The sequence below is a fragment of the Typopeltis vanoorti genome, chromosome 10 (genome assembly GCF_054136105.1).
Source record: "Typopeltis vanoorti isolate ZY-2024b chromosome 10, IOZ_Tvanoo_1.0, whole genome shotgun sequence".
Taxonomy (NCBI): Eukaryota; Metazoa; Arthropoda; class Arachnida; order Uropygi; family Thelyphonidae; genus Typopeltis; species Typopeltis vanoorti.
The window spans coordinates 10,514,349-10,535,202 of record NC_143558.1 but is presented as its reverse complement, the minus strand read 5'-3'; the positions used below and the strand labels follow the sequence as shown (position 1 = coordinate 10,535,202).

The following is a 20,854-nucleotide window of genomic DNA, read 5'->3' as shown; positions in this document are numbered from 1 at the left end:
ATAGTCAATGAGACTTTTCTTATTCCTAGCCTCTTCTCTCCATGTGAATTTGTGCACATTTTTATGTTGGAACATGGTGTTAGTAATAACCAGTCCATGTCCTGAGCAGAAATCCAACAGATATTTGCCATTATTATTAGCTTTGCTCTTTTCTCCAAATTTTCCCAAAATATTTTTGTATGTCTCACAATCATTTCCTACTCTACTATTTAGATCCCCAACAAGGACCAACTTTTCCTCTTTCATTGTGTCAGCTGCTTTTTCTAAAGCCTCAAAAAATTCCTCCACTTCTACCTTAGTAGAACCTTCTGTGGGACCATAGGCACAAATAAGTCTCATTGTCCAGTTCCCCATTCTCATATTTGCCCACATTACTCTACTTGAGACTGACTGCCATTCAAGAAGATTAGCCTCGTATTTTGTGTTGAATACTATGGCTACTCCTTCTTTTCCTTGATTGTCATTGCCTGAATATAACATTTTGTATTTATTGCTCAGAAAGATCTCACCAGTTTTGGTCTTTTTTGTTTCAGTCACCCCTATTATGTCGATCTGATACTTATCTAATTCCTCAGCTAGCTCCATTTCTTTGCCATTCAGGCTTCTTACTTTGATAGTACCGATCTTTAACTCTGGTGATGTTGAGTTGGGGTTTGTTTTCAGATTTGTTCCAGTAGCTGACTTTTCGCTGTTTGCCCTGGTTCCCTGGCGAAAACAACGGGGGCCTTGTTTAACCGGGCGACGCCCCAGCCGGCATGAAATTTTGTCATGTTGTACCATCATTTTTTATTTTGGTTTAACCAATAAGAATACAATTTGGTCGGCTAAATCCCAAATTGCCAGCCCATCCTCGTTCGTTCAGTATCAAAGTAGATACCCAACAGGGTGCACCACGAGAAGGTGAGGATTGGACATTAGGTCAGAAGCCCTGGTCGGTTCTCCGCATTCCTTTAAAGGCTATGTGGAGGTCTCCTCTCAGTTATACAGCTTTGACCCTTAAGCACCCCTTAAGAAAAGATATACTTGAGATATTATTATAATTACAGCTATTTTGCCTGCTTCAGTTTAGGAGTGCCCCTGTTTAAATGTCATTGGCTATTTACTCATGGATTATTAGGGCATTGTAGATGTAAATTTACCAAAAAGTATATGTAGCATAAGGAAGAGAAATTTACACATACCTTTTTCTGAGTGTTGCGGCTTTTCTTCTTTCTGCAATGTCCGAAAACTACTGAGTGTGTGGAGGGGGGGGTAGGCAATTTGGGAGAATTAAATTAAAAAAACCCGGGTTTTTTTCAGTAATATATATAAACATATATGTTATATTATTATGTTATATAGGGTGGGGAAAGGTGAAAGGGTTGATTTTTTATATAGGGAAGGGAAAGGGGGTTGACGGGGTGCGGTCCGTTTTGACTATTTTTGGTCATCACCTGAACACATTGGGAAAGTGAATGCTATGTCAGGTCGGGTAGGTGCTTCTGTTTTTGAAGTGTTTGTGTTATCGCCTATTGGTCGGTGTTGTGACCTCAATTTTATGTTGTGAAGCTTCCAAACCTCGGAGATTATGTAGGGCCTGTGTAGGTTGATAGAGTTCGCATCACATTTTATGGCTATTGTTTCCGATATTCTTAGCATTGTGTCATTGTCTTGTCTGTCTACTATGATGGCCTTGTCGATCTGTGGGGTATGTTTTTGTTCAAGGGCATGAACAGCTATTTCCGTTTTTCCTGTGCTTTGTATTCGATTTTTCTTTTTCATGTTACGTTTTTTAGTGTTTAAATGTTCAGGAATAGGGATGTTACAATCACAGAAGTGTTCTTGTAGTCTTGCCCATAAAGACCTGATGGTGGAACCTGTGTAGGTGATATCACAGTCTTTTTGGCAGGGAAATTTATAGACTACATTGTGATGTTCAAATATTTCTTTCTGTGTGTGAGGTTTGGTGGGTTTTAGGAGATTTGCCAGTTTTTGGTTTGTGGTGAATACCAGTTTGTAGTCAGTATGTTTGAAGATGTATTTATAGGCTTTGTATATGTTTTGGGTGTATGGTAGTTTGATAATTTTTTGTGTTGGGAAGTTCGTTTTGGTACTTGGGTTGTTACATAATATACATAATACTTGAGATATTTAATGAGCAGTCCATAAAGGTCTTTTATTCTTGTGAATGTGACATGGAGAGTTTGAGAGCATTGGATGATGAGGAGGGGACTGACTGTAAGTGAGTAGCAAGTATATGGGAATTGAGCAAACTTGATTTTAATAAGACTGTGGGAGTGGATGGTATATCACCACATATTTTGAAGGACGGTGCCAGACAGTTGACATCTACCCTGACGTATTCCTTTAATATGAGTCTTACGTTCAGCAAGATTGTGCTGATTCATAAGGAAGGTGACAGAACTCAAGCCTCAAATTATAGGTTTATCTGTGTGTCAGTTGTTGCCGTTAAATTATTGAAGAGACTGGTCAAAACCAGGAACCAGAATTGGGCTGACAACAGTGGCATTATCTTTGATGGATAGCATGAATTTGCTAAAGGGAGGTGATGTTTTAGTAATCTACTTATTATAATAAAGTGGCAGCTTCATTAAACAAAGGAGATGGATAGACAGCAGTATACTTAGATTTTGCAAAGGCTATTGATAGATTACCCATTGATAAGTTGATAGTCAAACCAGAGCAGATGGGATTGGATATTAGACTAGTGCACTGGATTAGAAATTCGCTGATAGGTAGCAAGTTGTGTATGGGGAGCAATATCCAAGAAGAGGAAAGTCAACAGTGGTATGCCTCATGAGTGTTGAAAGTTTATTTTAACACTCATGAGGCATATTTACCCCAGTCCTGAAGATACTTTCAGGCGCAAACTTTGTTTGCACACACTTGGATAAAGGATTAAACTAAATTTATTATCCTCATGAGTGTGTTTTAGGGACTTTGCTGTTTAACATGTGTGTTAATGATATTGGGGAAGATTTGAATGGGAATATACAGTTGTTTGCAGATGACACAAAGTTTGGATGAAGTATGAGGAGTAGAGCAGATGTGACCTTACAAGAAGCCTTGAACAGACTGTGTGTGTGGGCATGCGAGTGGGAATTCCAGTTCAATGCTGCAAAATGTAAGGTGTTAAAATTTGATAAACAAAGATGGGATGTAGAATTTATTATTGTTTGGGATATATTGTTGGAGGCAGAGGAAATAAGGGATCCTGGGTGGTGGTGGATAAGGATTTAAAATTTAGAGGACATATTGCCAAAATTTGAGGGCAACACAATGAATTCTGTGAATGATGAGGACACTGACTTGTAGAAGTAAGGAGATTCTGGTTCCACTGTATAAGGTCTTTATTAGGTCTTATACAATGGAATAGAGGGGTCCAGAGGCAACTGACCAAAATAGTTTTTCTGATCTCTGGAATGTTGAATGTGAAGAAAGGTTGAGAAGACGCAATTTCCATAGTCTAGGGTTAGGAGGAAGAGGGATGATATGATAGAGACGTATACAGGGGCGGCTAGTGCACAGGCACTGCGGAATGGCAGCACCCCCAATTTTTCTCAATATATACATATATTTATTAACTTATTTATATTTGCTTGTAATATTTAATTTTATCATCAACAATCCTATACAATTCTCTTATTTTGTATAAAACATAATAAAAATTCATCTTGGACGATAGCAGCACTGTGTTTACCACAGTGTCATATTGCTACGTGCACAAGCATATAAACGTCATAGTGAGATGCGAGGTAGTAGCGTAATGCAGCAATGTCCGTTGTGCAGTTCACTGTTATTTATATGCAGTTTGCGCCAGTAGTAGAGTGTTCGCAGTGCTTATCATCTTTACTCCATCTCTTTAAATATTTGGACATTACAATTAAGGAATGGATTTTATTGTTAAGTAATTTTGAATTATACTAAACTGTATAATTTTATTGATAATAAACAATATTTTGTCATGAAACAAAACAAGAAGAATATATTTTATTTTAAAGTAATTTTGAATTATACCAAACTCTATAATTTTATCGATAATAAACAAAATTTTTTCATGTTTAATTTTTACCATAATTTTGATATTTTATCGAAACACGTATACACTGTACTTACAGTATGTATGTATATTTCAAAAGTTGCAGCACTCCCACAATTTCAAGCCACAAGCCACCACTAGACGTATAAGTTGGTAAGGGGTTGTTATAGGATTAACACTGAAGAGGCTTTTCAAAAATGATAGAGGATTGGGAGAGAACAGGTGGTCATCCCTGGAAGCTGTATAAGGAGGGTGCGAACAAGGAAGTGAGAAGTAGGTTTTTGCATGGAGTTGTGAATGATTGGAATGCATTGCCAGAGAGCATGGTGTCTGCAGAGAATTTGAATGTGTTTAAGGTATGGTATATGATGAGCTATGTGTATGACAAAAGGGTCCTTACTGAGTCTTTGACTCCATAGGGGGGGGGGTCTTAGGACAATAACAACAATACACATTTTGCTGAGTCAAAAAAGCTTTCCCTTAAAATGTTCAGTAACTATATATCCATTATGCTGCAGTTTAAGCAAATAGTGTCCGATATATATGTGCTAATGTCTGGTTTCCTGGAGATGAGGAAGCGGTGGAGAAGATTCAGAGGTGAGCAACCAAGATAGTGAGTGTTCTGTGGAATATTCTCTATGTGGATAGATTGAGAGTGTGTGGACTGCAGAAGTTGGTTGACAGGAGAAAAAGAGGGGATATGATAGAAACATTTAAGTTGCTTAAAGGGTTTTATAGGATTGATGCAAGGGAAATGTTTCAACACTTGTCTAGAAGGACCAAAACAATAGGTCATCCCTGGAAGTTGAATAAAGGCATGGTTAGTAGGGATGTGAGGGCTGGAATTTTTGTTTGGAGAGTTGTGAATAAGCGTAATGGATTGCCACAGTCAGTTGCGAGTGCCTGGTCTGTTAATGGGTTCACGGAGAGGTACGATAGATTGGGTCTCCCACGATGAATTTTCAGACTCCATGGAGGTGCCCATACAATAATAATTTATTTAGGTGACTCCCCACCATACCAACTACGCTTACTGTGATGACTATTTACATACTTAATTTACCATCTTCACTAATAATAATGTAGTTGACATTTTCCTATTCCTACACACACATTAGGAACATGCATTAGGAACCCCCCCCCCCACACACACATACAATTTACAAAATTAGCATGATAACGAAGTACCACATGATACATGATTTATAGTAGCTGCATGTGATGTGGCTACTATAAATGAGCACACCTATCCTCTATATGTAATCAGTAAACGTTTATCAGAATGGGGAACATAGCGATGTAAGCCAATATGACTGTGGGCAGATAGTTGGGGCCCGGAGGACAGGTGCCAGTAGTTTGGAAACAGCCGCACTTTGTTGGTTGCTCCTATACTACCATATCAAGGGTGTACCAGGACTGGATTAACCATGAACAGACATCCAGCAGAGGGGCTCATGTTGGTTAGCCACGTGTGGATGATCCCAGAGGTGAGTGTTGGGTGTCATGACTGGTATCTCAGCAACAATGTACAACAGTCATAGAGCTCATCCACCAGTACAACAGCGGGGCAGTTTGACCCATTTCTACATGCACCATGCACTGTATCTTGCTTCGCCTGGGGTGCCACAGCCAGAGATCAACAAGTGTACCCATGGTGATGGCCAGGCATCACAAACAATGCTTCACATGGGACAAGGAATGTTGACAAACGGAAGAAGCTCATCTGGAGTGATGAGTCCCATTTCCTGCTGCACCATTCTGATGGCCAGGTTTGCATTTGGCATAAACAGCATGAAACCCTATTCCCTGGTTGTACAGTTGGAGTTCAACTGGCTGGTGAAGGTTGTGTTATGGTCTGGGGAACTTTTTCTTGGCATACCCTAGGTCCACTGGTTATCATTCCACAAACACTGAATGGTGAATGCTACAGGGACCTGTTAGCTGACCATCTCCATTCATTTCTCCAGGAGGGCTACCCTGACCACAATGCCATCTTTCAAAAGGACAATGCACCTTGTCATCAGACTCATTTTTACAACTACTTAGTGGTTGAAGGAACGTGACAATGAATTCACCACATTGTCTTAGCCCCCAAACTTCCCTGATTGTAACCCAATTGAATATGTGTGGGTATGCTAGAATGGAGTGTGAGAACTGCTGATCTTCCTCCACAGAATGAGCATGAACCGACTGAGTTGCTACAGTAGGCAGATAGGTTGAGTTATGCATGGAGAATGTTCAACACCTTGTGGAATCTGTTCCCAGGCATCTGCGAACTGTGATTGCACAGAGGAGTGGACCAACACATTAATAGTTGGGTGTTCCTAATGCAGAGCTAACTCAGTGTGTGTGTTTCTTTTTTGTTAATTTTTACACTGTATTTGTTATAGCAGCTATACAATTTGTTAGAGTATGAAGACTTGTACTGGATTTATTTAGGAGCATAACACCAATTGCAAAAAATAAACAGTTGTGTTTAATATTTCCAATTCTGATATCAGATTGAATGCCAACTTCCTTCAGAATGTGCTCATGTAAAAGATAATTAACAGTAGAGATACTGTGTGTGTTTTTGCTTATCTGATTCATAATATGATTTTTTGTGCATATTTTCAGAGATTTAATATTTCTTATTTTTCATTTTCATAAGGTATTCCATAGTTTTATTGCTGATATGGGTGATAAATTTATAAAAAATACAGTATATTTTAGAGAAATTAACATAATTTATATGTTCATTTCTTAATTATATAATTACATAATTATATGAATATAATTTAATATACACAATTTTCCACCATTCATTTAGTCTGCAGAGATTTTTACCATTATGAACACTGCAACAACAATTTCAAGTTGATGCATGGTTCATTTCCAAATTGTTAAATTAGACTGACATAATCATCAAATTCCTAATATGTACCAGCAGGGGAGCATAGAATACTATGACAGTACAAGAGATTGCAAATGTAATGACCTTTTCAATTACCCACAATTTCTGACATTTTCAAAAAATATTATTGTACTAAAAGATTAAAATGACTTCGGTATTAAAATAAGATACTGGAATAATCATTCATAACAAATTACAATGATGGAGTCTGTGGAAATAGCATATGGTTAGTAATGTTATAACTTAGAATGTGTAATATTATTTGAACCTCTCATACATGGAGGAAAAAAAAAAAAAGACAAACATCCTTTTAGAATAGGCTGAGTCAGTTGAAAATATTAAATATAGTGAATCTGTAGAAGCCAGGTAGTTTCCTCCCCACTCACAAACACACACAGTGCTATAATAAGAAAGTTTTTTTAAATGACATTTGATAAGTGAGAGATGACTGCAATTAATTATTCCAGGCAACAAAGAAGGGAACCAACCTGATAAACCAAGAACTTTGCAATTCTTTCAGAAAGTCTTCTTTTTTCACTGGAGAGAATCATTTCAAGCATATCACCTTTTAGTTTTTCCATTACAACAAAAATCTAGAAAATATTTCTTTAGTTATAATATATACAATATATATATATACACATACACAGCATTTTGAATAATTTTAAATACTTAGATGTAAGTGCTATAAAATATTAATTTTTTCCCCTTCTTATTCAAAACAAAAATAGAAGCAAAAATCGTTAAAAATATTAAAAAAAAAAGAATGTGTTAAAAAAAGAACAAGGCACTTAGTAATAATATTAATATATTCAAAATGAAGACAAAAAAATGCTAAGTTGCAGTGAACTCTTCCAAGATTTACATGGCAAGCAATACACATTAGCTGCTGCAAACAGAAGTAACCAATGATTTTATTTCTCTAAATTAAAAATATCTGGGACAATTTTATTTCACACTAGAAAAGTTGTGCTGTTTGAAGAGCTTCTATTCATCCCGAAACTCTTTATTCAATACATGAACTGCTTGATAAACCTGAATATTAAAAATTTTTTTCAACAACACTAAATCGAATGTACTAACTTCAAAGAGAACTATAAAAAAAATCAAATTTTTATACACATGACATTCATAGGGTAATATCACTTATTGCCATTTGGTGTGCATATCACATTAAACCACAACCCTTCCAATTTGCCTATGTCCTTGATAATGATTAAGTGCAACATCTGCCAAGGAAAAAAAAAAAATCTAAACTTAGCAACATAGTTATAATGAGATAATGAAAAAGCAACATCATTATAACAGCACGAAATATTCTAACTTTTTGGATCTAATAGTTGAAGTGGATCAGACATAACATTACAGAAGCATGCATGCTTTCCTATCTGAAAAATCTAGATTTCATGTTGGATGTTACAGGCTGTAAGTATTTTCAGCTCAACTCAAAAATCTGTATATCATTTAAGTTAAGGGGATAAAAATCCCTTATCCCTTATTGTTTTTCAGCCAGTAAGCGAAACTAAGATCGAAAACTACGATCTGTGACGTTTCATGCCGACGAACTGTCAGCGTATCCAAGCGTAAGTACTTACGCTGACAGTTCGTCGGCATGAAACGTCACAGATCGTAGTTTTCGATCTTAGTTTCGCTTACTGGCTGAAAAACAATAAGGGATAAGGGATTTTTATCCCCTTAACTTATATCTTCCTCGCCAGAAAAAAACAGCCGTTTGGCTTTTCATCTGTATATCATTATTTGTTTTATATTTTAGAAAGTCTCTCTTGTATTTCTGAAATGCTATATTCAAAAAATTTTATATTTAGATAAGCCAATCTAAATATAAAATATACTTTTCTTCACATCACTGTTAATTAGAACCATGCATGTTATGGATGTGAGCTCTCTGTAAACCGTGATCTTATTTAGCAAATAATACATCTCTGAAATTTGCTACAAATATCAAATACAAATTTGACTTCATATTGTTGATTCATTAATGTTTAAATTTACAATGTAATATACATGTCTATAATTATTCATACAGCAATATGAAATATAATAGAAATCTCATGTGTTATTGTTTTTGTTAAAACAATAATCTTCTTCTTCTTCTTATCATGGAAGATAGGCCATGTGGCCTGTTCCGGTCTCATGCCATCTCTTTCTTGGTCTTCCGATTCTTCTTTTTCCACTTATTTTGTATCTGTATACTATTTTTGGTAGTCTGCTGTTGTCCATTCGATTTAAATGTTCTAGCCATTTTTGTTTATATTGTCTTATGTAGTAATTAATTGGTTTGATTTTTAGGGATTGTAAGATTTCTTCATTTGTTTTGTGGTCCCACTTGGTATATCCAGCTGTTTTTCTGAGGAACTTCATTTCTGCTGTTTGAATTCGTTTTTCATCTTTCCTTTTCATGGTCCATGTTTCGCTTCCGTATAGTAGAGTTGGTTTTGACAAGACATTATATAGTCTGATTCTAGTGTGTTTTTGTACCAGGGATGGCTTAAATATACTATTTATTATGCCATTTACTTTGACAAAGTTTGATATTTTAGTGTCTATGTCTTTTTCTTCTTCGTATGATAGATCACATCCCAAGTATCTGAAAGTGTTTACTTGTTCTAGTATTTTATTATCTATCACTATTTTACTTCTTATTGGGTTTTCTGTTAAACAATAATAAAAGTACAAAGAGAAATAATTAAGCAGGTATTATTATTATTCTTAGACCCCATGGAGTAACAGAATCACCTAGTAGATCCCATTTTCATACATACAGTTCATCATACTATGCCTTAAACACACTCACATTCTCTGCAGATATCATGCTCTCAGGAAATGCATTCCAATCATTCACAACTCTTCATACAAAAAAACCTGCTTCTCACACTCTCCTTATACAGCTTCCAGTGATGACCTCTTGTTCTCCCCCAATCTCCCACCATTTTATGAAAAACCTCTTCAGCATTAATTCTATAACAACCCCTTACCAACTTCTATATCTCTATCATAACAACCCTCTTCCTCCTATCCACTAGACTGTAAATTGCATCATCTCAATCTTTCTTCATATTCAAGATTCCAGAAATCAGAAACTATTTTGGTCAGTTGCCTCTGGACCATCTACAACAGTGGTTGCCAAAGGGGTCGATATGACACTGTTAGGGGTCGACAGAAAAATATAAGACATCATTGTATGGGTGATATTTAATTCGGTTAACTTGGATTACCTCCATGACAAAAGACATGGAGGTAATGACAACGCAATTAAGAGTGAATCATGGGATCAGTACCTCCATCTTACAGGTCCACGAATAGGACCTGTAAGATGGAGTAAGGTCATGAAAATAGTTACTGAGGCCAATCAAGTAGGCCAAAAATGATGTATTTACCAATAAACAGATGTTGGTGGTTCCTGCCGGCCGGAACAGTGGGAGTGAGATTGCAACATGTGTGTGGTTCTTATTTACTGATACTTACAAGTATTCGATCCCAGTCTCATTTTTGCGCATCAACATACAAGTGAGCGTTAACGTTCTAAAATTCATCAACATACATATTATAATTCAATCGTTATTCATTCACGAATTAAACTTCTCTATGTTGAAGAGTTGAGCAGCACTGGTAGTAATACCAGTGATAGTAATAGTAATATAATAATATATACTATATTATACATACAATAAATAAAATAAATACTATAAAATAAACAATCTAAGAACTCACATAAGCATCTTTTTTGCTTATCCTATTATAATTACGTAATAGTAAAATATAGGGGGTCGATAAAAAGTCAAGAAACACTTGAAGGGGTCGACGGGCAAATGACTTTGGCGACCCCTGATCTACAACATCTCTTCATCCTTTCAAAAACCAGGTGCCCAAATCTGTGCACAGTAGTCCATATGTAATTTAATCAGAACCTTATACAATGGAAGCAGAATCTCCTTACTTCTACAAGCCAGTGTCCTCCACATCATTGCCAGAATTCATTGTGCTGCCCTTGCAATTTTGGCAATATGTTCTCTAAATTTTAGATCCTAATCACCCCAAGATCTCTTATTTCCTCCACCTCCAACAATATATACCAAAGAAGAGTAAATTCTTCATACCATCTTTGTTTTCCAAGTTTTAAAACTTTATATTTTGCAACAGTGAACTGGCATCTGCACTCACAAGAAAGTTTTGAGGCAGTGAAGGAAAAGAAAGCATATCGAAAATTCCTGGCAAGAAAGTCACCTTGTGCTCTTAGGGAATATAGAGAAAAATGTAAAAAAGCGAAGCATTGTGTAAAATTAGCTAAACAAAAGTTATGGGAAGACTTTGGTAAGAACACAGAAAATAAACATCAGGAAAGTGGCAGAATATTCTGGAGGCTATTGAAAAAAAGTTTAAGAATGGAGAAAAAATACTGTAAAAGTAATCAGAGATGATAAAGGTGATATGAAAACTGAAGATAAAGACATTTTACATGTGTGGAATAATTACTTTAAAAGACTATAAATGAAGCAAACAATGTCAGCATGATGATAGAAAAATCCCAAGGAATGCAGTCAGGAATATGTATCCATACTTGAAGTAGAAAAAGTCATCAAAAGCCTGAAATATGGAAAGGCAGCTGGAGTAGATGAATGACCAGAAATGCTCAAATATGGAGATATAAGTCTTATACTGCATAATTCAGAAGACCTGGTCAGTGGATCAAATTCCAGATGACTGCAGTAGAGTAGAGTGCTCATAGTACTAATTTATAAAAAAAAGGAATAAAGCTGAATCACAGAGGAATTTCTCTACTGAGTGTTCCTGGTAAGATTAATACAAGTATTCTTGAGAAATGGCCAAGAAAAATTTTGGAGGAAAAGCTTGGAGAAGAACAAGCTGGGCTCAGACCAAAGAGAGGTTGTCAGGATCAGATTTTCACTTTAAGACAGCTGAGAAATCATGGGAATATAATTGGATCAGAATTGGAATAAAATGGGAGAGGATAGAATAGCTAAACAATTATTCTTTGCCAGGATGGCAGGAAAAATACCCAGAGGAAGACCAAGATGTAGGTGGACTGATACAGTAAAAAAATGCCTTAGAAGACAGGAATATAAGATATGATAATATTGAAATATTGAGAGATAATAGACTAATCTGGAGGAAAATTGTTGATAGGAAGTCAGTAATGATTTAACTGTTCATGTAGTACTATCTTAAGATTCTGTACACTCCTAAGAGGATTATATGTTAAGAGGTTGATGATAAATTTTTACTTCATTTTTTTTATTGAAATATACCAAAAATGAAATTATTGTATAAGGCCAAAAAAAATCTAATGTTGTCCTTTCATTTCCTAGTTTTAGTATAAAATGCAAATAATTTTATACAGTATTTATCATAGTATTACTCCCAACAGTCGTAATTTGATATTGCAAATAATAAAAATGAATAAAAAAAAAATAATAATAATTTGATATTGCAAACAATAAAAGCAACATCTGTTGCTTTTATTATTTACAATAGCGAGCTTAAAATAGCATACGTTTTATGGAATAGGGGATGGATGTTTTACATACTTCATTAGATCACATCATTTTGTTTATAGCGATCTACTATAGCAGTGGTGGTGAACCTTTTTATGTGCAAGTGCCAAAAATTTACAAATTGGTTGCTGACGTGGCGGCACATGCCAAAAATTTACCAATCAAGTTGCTGACGTGCCATGCAGTTTTTAATAGGGGAAAAATTAATAGAAAATTAATCAAACTTAATTTATTTATAAATTTATAATATATATATTTATTTATAATATTTTATAAATAATTATTTATAATTTTATAAATAAAATTTTATTTTATTTATAATATTTACTAGATTCCATGAAAAGTCTTTCAAATTTGAACTTGCTACGGTGTATTATTGTGGCTTTCTTCCACCGTATTCTGTGGCATGTATCCACAGCATGGTCTGCAAGACCAAAGTAGCTATAGTGGTGAAAATGGATGTAGTCCTTGTGTTCTGAAATTCTGATATTCGCTGTCCTGCCTGTTTGCCAAGTTCAAATTTGAAACACTTTTCATGGAATCAGCCTCACCCTAAGAAACATGCCAAACCTCAACAAATTTGGTTGCATGGGACTGCCCCAAATTTGGGAGACTTACATCAGGAGACCTTCAGCCCAATGGCCAAGTATATTTACATAGCCCGGTAAGAGGCACCATCAGGACTTTTAAGAGAAACAATAGTTTCCTTGCTTCGTCCTCATTTACTGTGTGTAGTGCCTGCGTGCACGTGTCTTTATTTTAAGTTCCTTTGAAGATGGCAACGTGACGTTGCCAAAATATTGGAAATATATATTAAAGTTTAATTTATATTTTAGTGTATGTTGTGAATTCCTTGAGTTAATTAATAATCATATAAATTTATAATATTATTCAGTGTAAAACTGATTATTGTATTAATAAATTGATTTTAATGATGTTGGTTTAAAAAAAAAACGGTAATGAGAAAAAATGTATGCATTGTAACTCACCATAGAAGTCAGCAGAGCAGGGGAAGCAGCAGACGGATGTCAACTTGTCAGCGAAATGCTTACCGCATTTACGCGAATATAACTTGTCCTCGAAAGACACCCGTGATTTACTTTATGAAAAAAGACATTAAAAAGTTTTGCGTATAATCTCGCACACAAAAAATGTTTGAACATCGGAACTTTTTTCACTAGGTTAGACTATAAATTATATATTTAGTTTAATCCTTTATTCAAGTGTAAGCAAACAAAGTTTGCGCCTGAAGTATCTTCAGGACTGGGACAACTCGTGGCAAAGGAAGACTGACTTCACATCGCTTGCCTTAGTATCCTATAATGCAAAGCACATCTCCTTGTGGACATGTATAATGCTATGCAGTATGGGAAGGGTCACTACGAAGACCGGTTTCGACCTTTATTGAGGTCTCTTCAGTGGGAGCCAGACTCAGAGGTGATACCAAGGTCGAAGTAATGCAGAAGTCATATTTTCACACTTATTATTAAATTACTCTGGATTAGAGAAAGATGTTGGAAGTGTGACACCTTTTGGCAATTGGTATAGGAAAATATGACTTCATCATTACTTCAACTTTGGTATCACCTTTGAGTCTGGCTTCCACTGAAGAGCCCTCACAATAAAGGTCGAAACCAGTCCGGGTAGTGACCCTTCCCATAATGCATAGCATTATACATGTCCACAAGGAGATGTGCTTTGCATTATGGGATACCTGAAGATACTTCAGGCGCAAACTTTGTTTGCTTACACTTGGATAAAAGATTAAACTAAATATATAATTAATGTCAAATCAAGTGAAAAAACTTCCGAACATCTTTCTTTAATCCAGAGTAATTTAATAATAAGGTGTAACACCTTTTGCCAACTGATATAGGAAAATATGACTTCTGCATTACTTCAACCTAGGTTATCACCTCTGGGTCTGGCTCCCACTGAAGAGACCTCAATAAAAGTAGAAACCGGTCTGGGTAGTGAACCTTCCTATTATGCATAGCATTATTCATGTCTGCAAGGAGATGTGCTTTGCATTATGGGATACTAAGGCAAGTGATGTGAAGTCAGTCTACCTTTGCCACGAGTTGCTTCGGTGCTGAAAATACTTCAGGAGCAAACTTTGCTAGCTTACACCTTGGATAAAGGATTAAACTAAATATATAATTTAATGTTTGAACATGTTGATATCGAGGTGATAACTCGCTCCCCGTGGTTAACAACACTCCCTCCCCAACAGCCATTATACTGCAGATGCAAGAAAAACAAGTTAGTTTTATTGTATCCCTGAATAAGGTACAGAGCCTTTTGCAGTCTGTGTAATATATTTCTCAACAAACAGTGCAATTACAGACAACTGGAATAACAACGGCGCTAACTAATGAATCACATGTCCCCTCTCACAGAAACTATGCTGTATAGACTCATGAAAAACCATATGTTGCATCAGAAACATAGTATCTAACTAAAAACTATTGTCCAATTTTTCAATTACATGAAATAAGTGTTTGTTTTATTGCATTTGAAATTCTCGATGTCATTATGACAGATTAGAAAGGCTAACTTCAAATAAAATTTTACCACGAATTGAAACATGCCATATAATGCGTGTGTGAGTTTGTCTGCCAGCTCAAATAAGCAGCAATAAAATTCAACTAAGGGTTGAAACTTTGTGCGAGTTGAGTCCGCTAGTAATGAGAAGTTCCATCGGAATGACAAACGACACCCCTTCGTGAACGTGTTAAAACTAAGAAATATATAGTGAATGTTGTTATGACAGTTTCAGATGTTATAGAATTCGGTTGAAGAGAATTAGTTTTTCAACACAACAATAGTCGGTTGCCTTTGTCTTTGGTTCACATGATCTTTTATTAATACCGTACCAATCATATGCACGTCTTCATAGCTGCTCTCTTGTGTAAAACAAAATTTAACTTGTACATATTGTAACAATTAACAAAAAGCAGGCTGAATAATTTGTAAGCATATAAAAGGATATCACCTGTAAATTGTTTTACTTGCCAGCAAAATTCTTGGTGCCACCTCTGGCACGCATGCCATAGGTTCGCCATCTATGTACTATAGTATGCATCTACATAAAGTAGATGCACATTAATACCAATTGTTATTTAAAATTTACAAAAATCAATGATAATTTAGGTGGTAGGCAATTTCATTGTCTGATACAAGACCATTTCCCTGTTTAATGTGAGTTTGAAGCAGCTTGAAAACGTGTCAAGTTTGATCTCTAGAACAGGGACACTAGATTATCTAATGAACTGATGTATGACAGGTTTATGTTTCATGGATGATATTCACATTAAAAGGAAATAATAATTCAATTTAAAAATTGAACAACACTATGCTAAATACATAAGTCTATAAATCAAATACAGGCATCCCTTATTAATACCGTACCAATCATATGCACGTCTTCATAGCTGCTCTCTTGTGTAAAACAAAATTTAACTTGTACATATTGTAACAATTAACAAAAAGCAGGCTGAATAATTTGTAAGCATATAAAAGGATATCACCTGTAAATTGTTTTACTTGCCAGCAAAATTCTTGGTGCCACCTCTGGCACGCATGCCATAGGTTCGCCATCTATGTACTATAGTATGCATCTACATAAAGTAGATGCACATTAATACCAATTGTTATTTAAAATTTACAAAAATCAATGATAATTTAGGTGGTAGGCAATTTCATTGTCTGATACAAGACCATTTCCCTGTTTAATGTGAGTTTGAAGCAGCTTGAAAACGTGTCAAGTTTGATCTCTAGAACAGGGACACTAGATTATCTAATGAACTGATGTATGACAGGTTTATGTTTCATGGATGATATTCACATTAAAAGGAAATAATAATTCAATTTAAAAATTGAACAACACTATGCTAAATACATAAGTCTATAAATCAAATACAGGCATCCCTTGCTTAACGAAGTTTTGTTTAACGCGGTTTTGATTATGGCAGTGAAATTAATTGCAGCAATCCCTTGACATACGCGCCAAGACTTTTGATTAAGGCGCCTTTAATCCTGAGGAGCTCACAGCTGATCTGACAGATACAAGCAAAATGCTTAATATAAATATTCTCACACAATTTAGTGTATAGCTTGGAGGTCATGAGTAGCTGTGCATTCATATGTTACGAGTGATATTCCGCACTGTTTTTTGCTGTCAGTTTGGTTTAACACAAGTTTTTTGGTTTTACATAACCAAGTTTGGTTATGTAAAGGTTTGTGATATTTGACAGTAAACTGTATCTGAGAGATTACCATGACCTCTGATGTCAGTATAGTATGGTTTCATTTTTTTTTTTTTCATTCTTTGTTCAATAATTTTTAGATTGTAACTGAAAATAAATAAACTATCATGTATTACAATAGAGAGCCAAAGACTTATTTATCATACATGTCCCCTAGGAGATGTGCTTTACATTTATGGAAAATACTAAACAAAAGTGATCTGGAGCTTACTCCACCTTTACTACGGTTGCCCATACGGTTGGTTATGCTTGCATCTGCCGGAACTTTTAGTTTCTATATATTCGGCACGAAACTCTTGTAGTTTCTATATTCGACGATGAAATAACGTTGGATTCAATATCCACTTAATTTGTACCATCATGTACTATATTTGCAGTGTTTTTTCCTTTGTTTTATTGCTTTTTTGCCAAGGTCTGGAGAGTCATTTTGCTTGTTATCATAGAATTTATGCCGATAAGAAAAAAAACTAAAACTGTTCAAACAACTTTTGATAACTTCTTTTGATAAAAAATTGGTAAATAATATAGATACAAGCATTTATTAACCATTTACTTTGCATTCATTTTTTATCTTTCCTAAAAGAGTACCATATAAAACAAAGTATTAGTACAGTAATCGATCAGGGACAAATTGTACTTTTTACCATTGATTATTAGATTTGATTAACGCGATTTTGATATACGCGGTAACATCAAGGGATTAATTAACCGTGTTAATCGAGGGATACCTGTATATCAAAATTCTGTGAAGCAAGATACTATAGCAAGATACATTTTAATCCACAATATGGGTTAGCAACAGGTTCATTCTTTCCATTCATTGTAAACATGTATGCAGAGAAAGCTGAAGAAGTCTAAGAATGTAATACCTCCAATATCACTCCTCCAAAAAAAAAAGTACACTCAGACTGTCAGCTCTCCACATTATTATAATAGTGAAACTGCACACTAAAACTACTGAAAAGTCTAAGTTCATCAGCTAAAATTATGGTTGAAGCAATTAAAGCTATAAGGCCTAAATATTACACCTGTTAATTGCATGCATTCTCCTGTCAGTCTACCTACCTGCTCTGTTGGATGAAGACCTAAGTTTCTAGGAGAAAAAATCCTGTCACCACCTTATGAGATTAGATAATTCACTTTTAATGCTGGGGTGAAGGAAATTCACTTAAGTAAACATTCTATTATAACAAACTCTCTGGTTCCAACAATTGATTATGTGAAGTCATCCAGGATAAAAGTGCTTTTGTCCATCATTCACTCTCAATATAAGGATGGCTTAAGCAGAAAGCTTGAATTTTACTACATGTTATAATATAATAATCTCCATAACCATTTCTTTAAAGTATACATTGGAAACAGTGCATATGAGACAACCATGCAGACAGTCGTAACATAACTGTCTGAATGACACTGTTGGGAGGAGTACACAAAAATTTTCCATGGCATATTTACACAGACCTGGCATTAACAGCCATGGGACCAAGTACAATGTATAAAATGAAACCTTATCAAATTCCTGACATTCCCTCACAGAGTATACAGGACATTATGATAGTGTCTCATAAAAAAAGTTGCATCATTACTAACTTCCTATCAACAATTTTCCTTCAAATTAATCTGTTATTTGGCAAGACTGCAATATTATCACAGCTTATATTTCTCGCCTCTAAGCAACTTTTCACTGTATCAATACACCTATTCCGAATTATGCAATGTAGCCACCGTAAAACTCTTATACTTCAATATTTGAGCATTTCTGGTCAAATATTGTCTAGTTCAACTACCTTTCCATGTTTCAGGTTTTTGATAGCGTTTTCTACATTGGGTATTGATATGAATTCCTGATTGCATTCCTGCTATGTGTTTCTCATAATGTCAGTGTTTGAGTGTATCAGTATTTAGCATCTTTCAGGGTAAATACTCCAGATATTTGGAATATATTATTATTATTATCATCATCTGACTGATGGTGGTGCCTAATTTAGCCGACCAAATTGTATTCTTATTGGTTAAACCAAAATAAAAAATGATGGTACAACATGACAAAATTTCATGCTGGCTAGGGCGTCGCCCGGTTAAACAAGGACCCCGTTGTTTTCGTCAGGGAACTAGGGCGAACAGCGAAAAGTCAGCTACTGGAACAAATCTGAAAACAAATCCCAACTCAACATCACTAGAGTTAAAGATCGGTACTATCAACGTAAGAAGCCTGAATGGCAAAAAAATGGAGCTAGCTAAGGAATTAGATAAGTACCAGATCGACATAATAGGGATGACTGAAACAAAAAAGATGAAAACTGGCGAGATCTTTCTGAGCAATAAATACAAAATGTTATATTCAGGCAATGACAATCAAAGAAAAGAAGGAGTAGCCATAGTATTCAACACAAAATAAGACTCTAATCTTCATGAATGGCAGTCAGTCTCAAGTAGAGTAAATGTGGGAAAATATGAGAATGGGGAACAGGTCAATGAGACTTATTTGTGTCTATGGTCCCACAGAAGGTTCTACTAAAGTAGAAGTGGAGGAATTTTTTGAGGCTCTAGAGAAAGCTACTGACACAATGAAAAAGGAAAAGTTGGTCCTTGTTGGGGATCTAAATAGCAGAGTAGGAAGTGGTTGTCAGACATACAAAAATGTTATGGGAAAATTTGGAGAAAAGAGCAAAACTAATAATAATATCAAATACCTGTTGGATTTCTGCTCAGGACATGGACTGGTTATTACTAACACCATGTTCCAACATAAAAATGTGCACAAATTCACATGGAGAGAAGGGGCTAGGAATAAGAAAAGTCTCATTGACTATGTTATTGTCGATAGTGATGTTTTCTCCCTGGTGCAGGACACCAGAGTGCACAGACGATTTGAAATTGGAAGTGATCACTATTTAGTCTTCAGCAGGATAAAATTGAATTTCATATTGAAAAGAATAATATGTAAGAAAGTTTTAAAGCGAATAAAGGTTGAGCAGCTCTCAGATGTAAACTGTAGACTAAAATACACAAAGATTATTGAAGAAAAAATGAAAGAGTTTGAGAACAGGAATCAAACCTTGGAGATTCAGTGGCAAACACTGAAGAAAACATTGATTGATTCTGTCAGAGAGGCATGTGGTGAGGTTGTCTGCAAGGATAAAAAAATCAGAACTCCCTGGTGGCCACAAGAAGTTAAAGAGGCAGTGAAGGAAAAGAAGAAAGCATATCAAAAGTTCCTGTCAAATAAGTCAGCTTGTGCTCTTAGAGAATATAGAGACAAATGCAAGAATGCTAAATACTGTGTAAAACTAGCTAAACAAAAGTCATGGGAGGACTTTGGCAAGAATATAGAAAATAAATATCAAGAAGATGGCAAAATATTCTGGAGGTTGTTGAAGAAGCTTAGGAATAGAAGAAAGAGTGCTGTAAAAGGAGTTAGAGATGATATAGGTGACATGAAAACGGGAGAAAAAGATATCCTTGAAGTATAGAGTAATTACTTTGAAAAACTGCTAAATGAAACAAGCAGTGATTACAGCACAGTGGTAAAAAACACTGACCAAGCATGCAGTCAGGAATACATATCCATACTTGAAGTAGAAAAAGCCATCAAAGGCTTGAAATGTTGAAAGGCAGCAGGAGTAGTGATATTCGACCAGAAATGCTGAAGTATGGTGGTGTAAGAGTCTTACAGTGGCTGCACTGCATAGTTCAGAAAGCCTGGACAGAGGGATGCATTCCCAATGATTGGAGTAGAGCTCTCATAGTACCCATATATAAAAGAGGAAATAAAACTGAATGTGAGAATTACAGAGGTATTTCCCTACTGAGTGTTCCTGGCAAGATCTATGCAAGTATACTTGAGAAACAGTTGAGAAGAATTGTGGAAGAAGAGCTTGGTGAAGAACAAGCTGGATTCAGGTCAAATAGAGACTGTCAGGATCAGATCTTCACTTTACGACAAATAGTCGAGAAAGCATGGGAATATAACAAAGATCTATATTTAAGTTTTGTCGATTTGGAAAAGGCACATGACAAGGTGCCAAGAGAGAAGCTATTCAATACTGCAGTTATATGGTGTCAATGGGGCATTATATCAAGCAATACTTAGTCTTTATTTGAGTTGTAAGTCAACAGT

The 20,854-nt window shown here is 35.5% G+C and overlaps 1 protein-coding gene across 1 annotated transcript in view; it reads right to left on the bottom strand.

Annotated features, from left to right (window-relative positions):
• Positions 1-20,854, bottom strand: part of LOC150102169 (serine/threonine-protein kinase D1-like) — a 250,179-nt gene that overhangs the window by 52,565 nt on the left and 176,760 nt on the right. Inside the window, exon 15 of the mRNA XM_090399630.1 lies at positions 7,421-7,525. Within this exon, the coding sequence (XP_090255756.1) occupies positions 7,421-7,525 (105 nt within the window). The remainder of the gene's footprint in view (positions 1-7,420; positions 7,526-20,854) is intronic.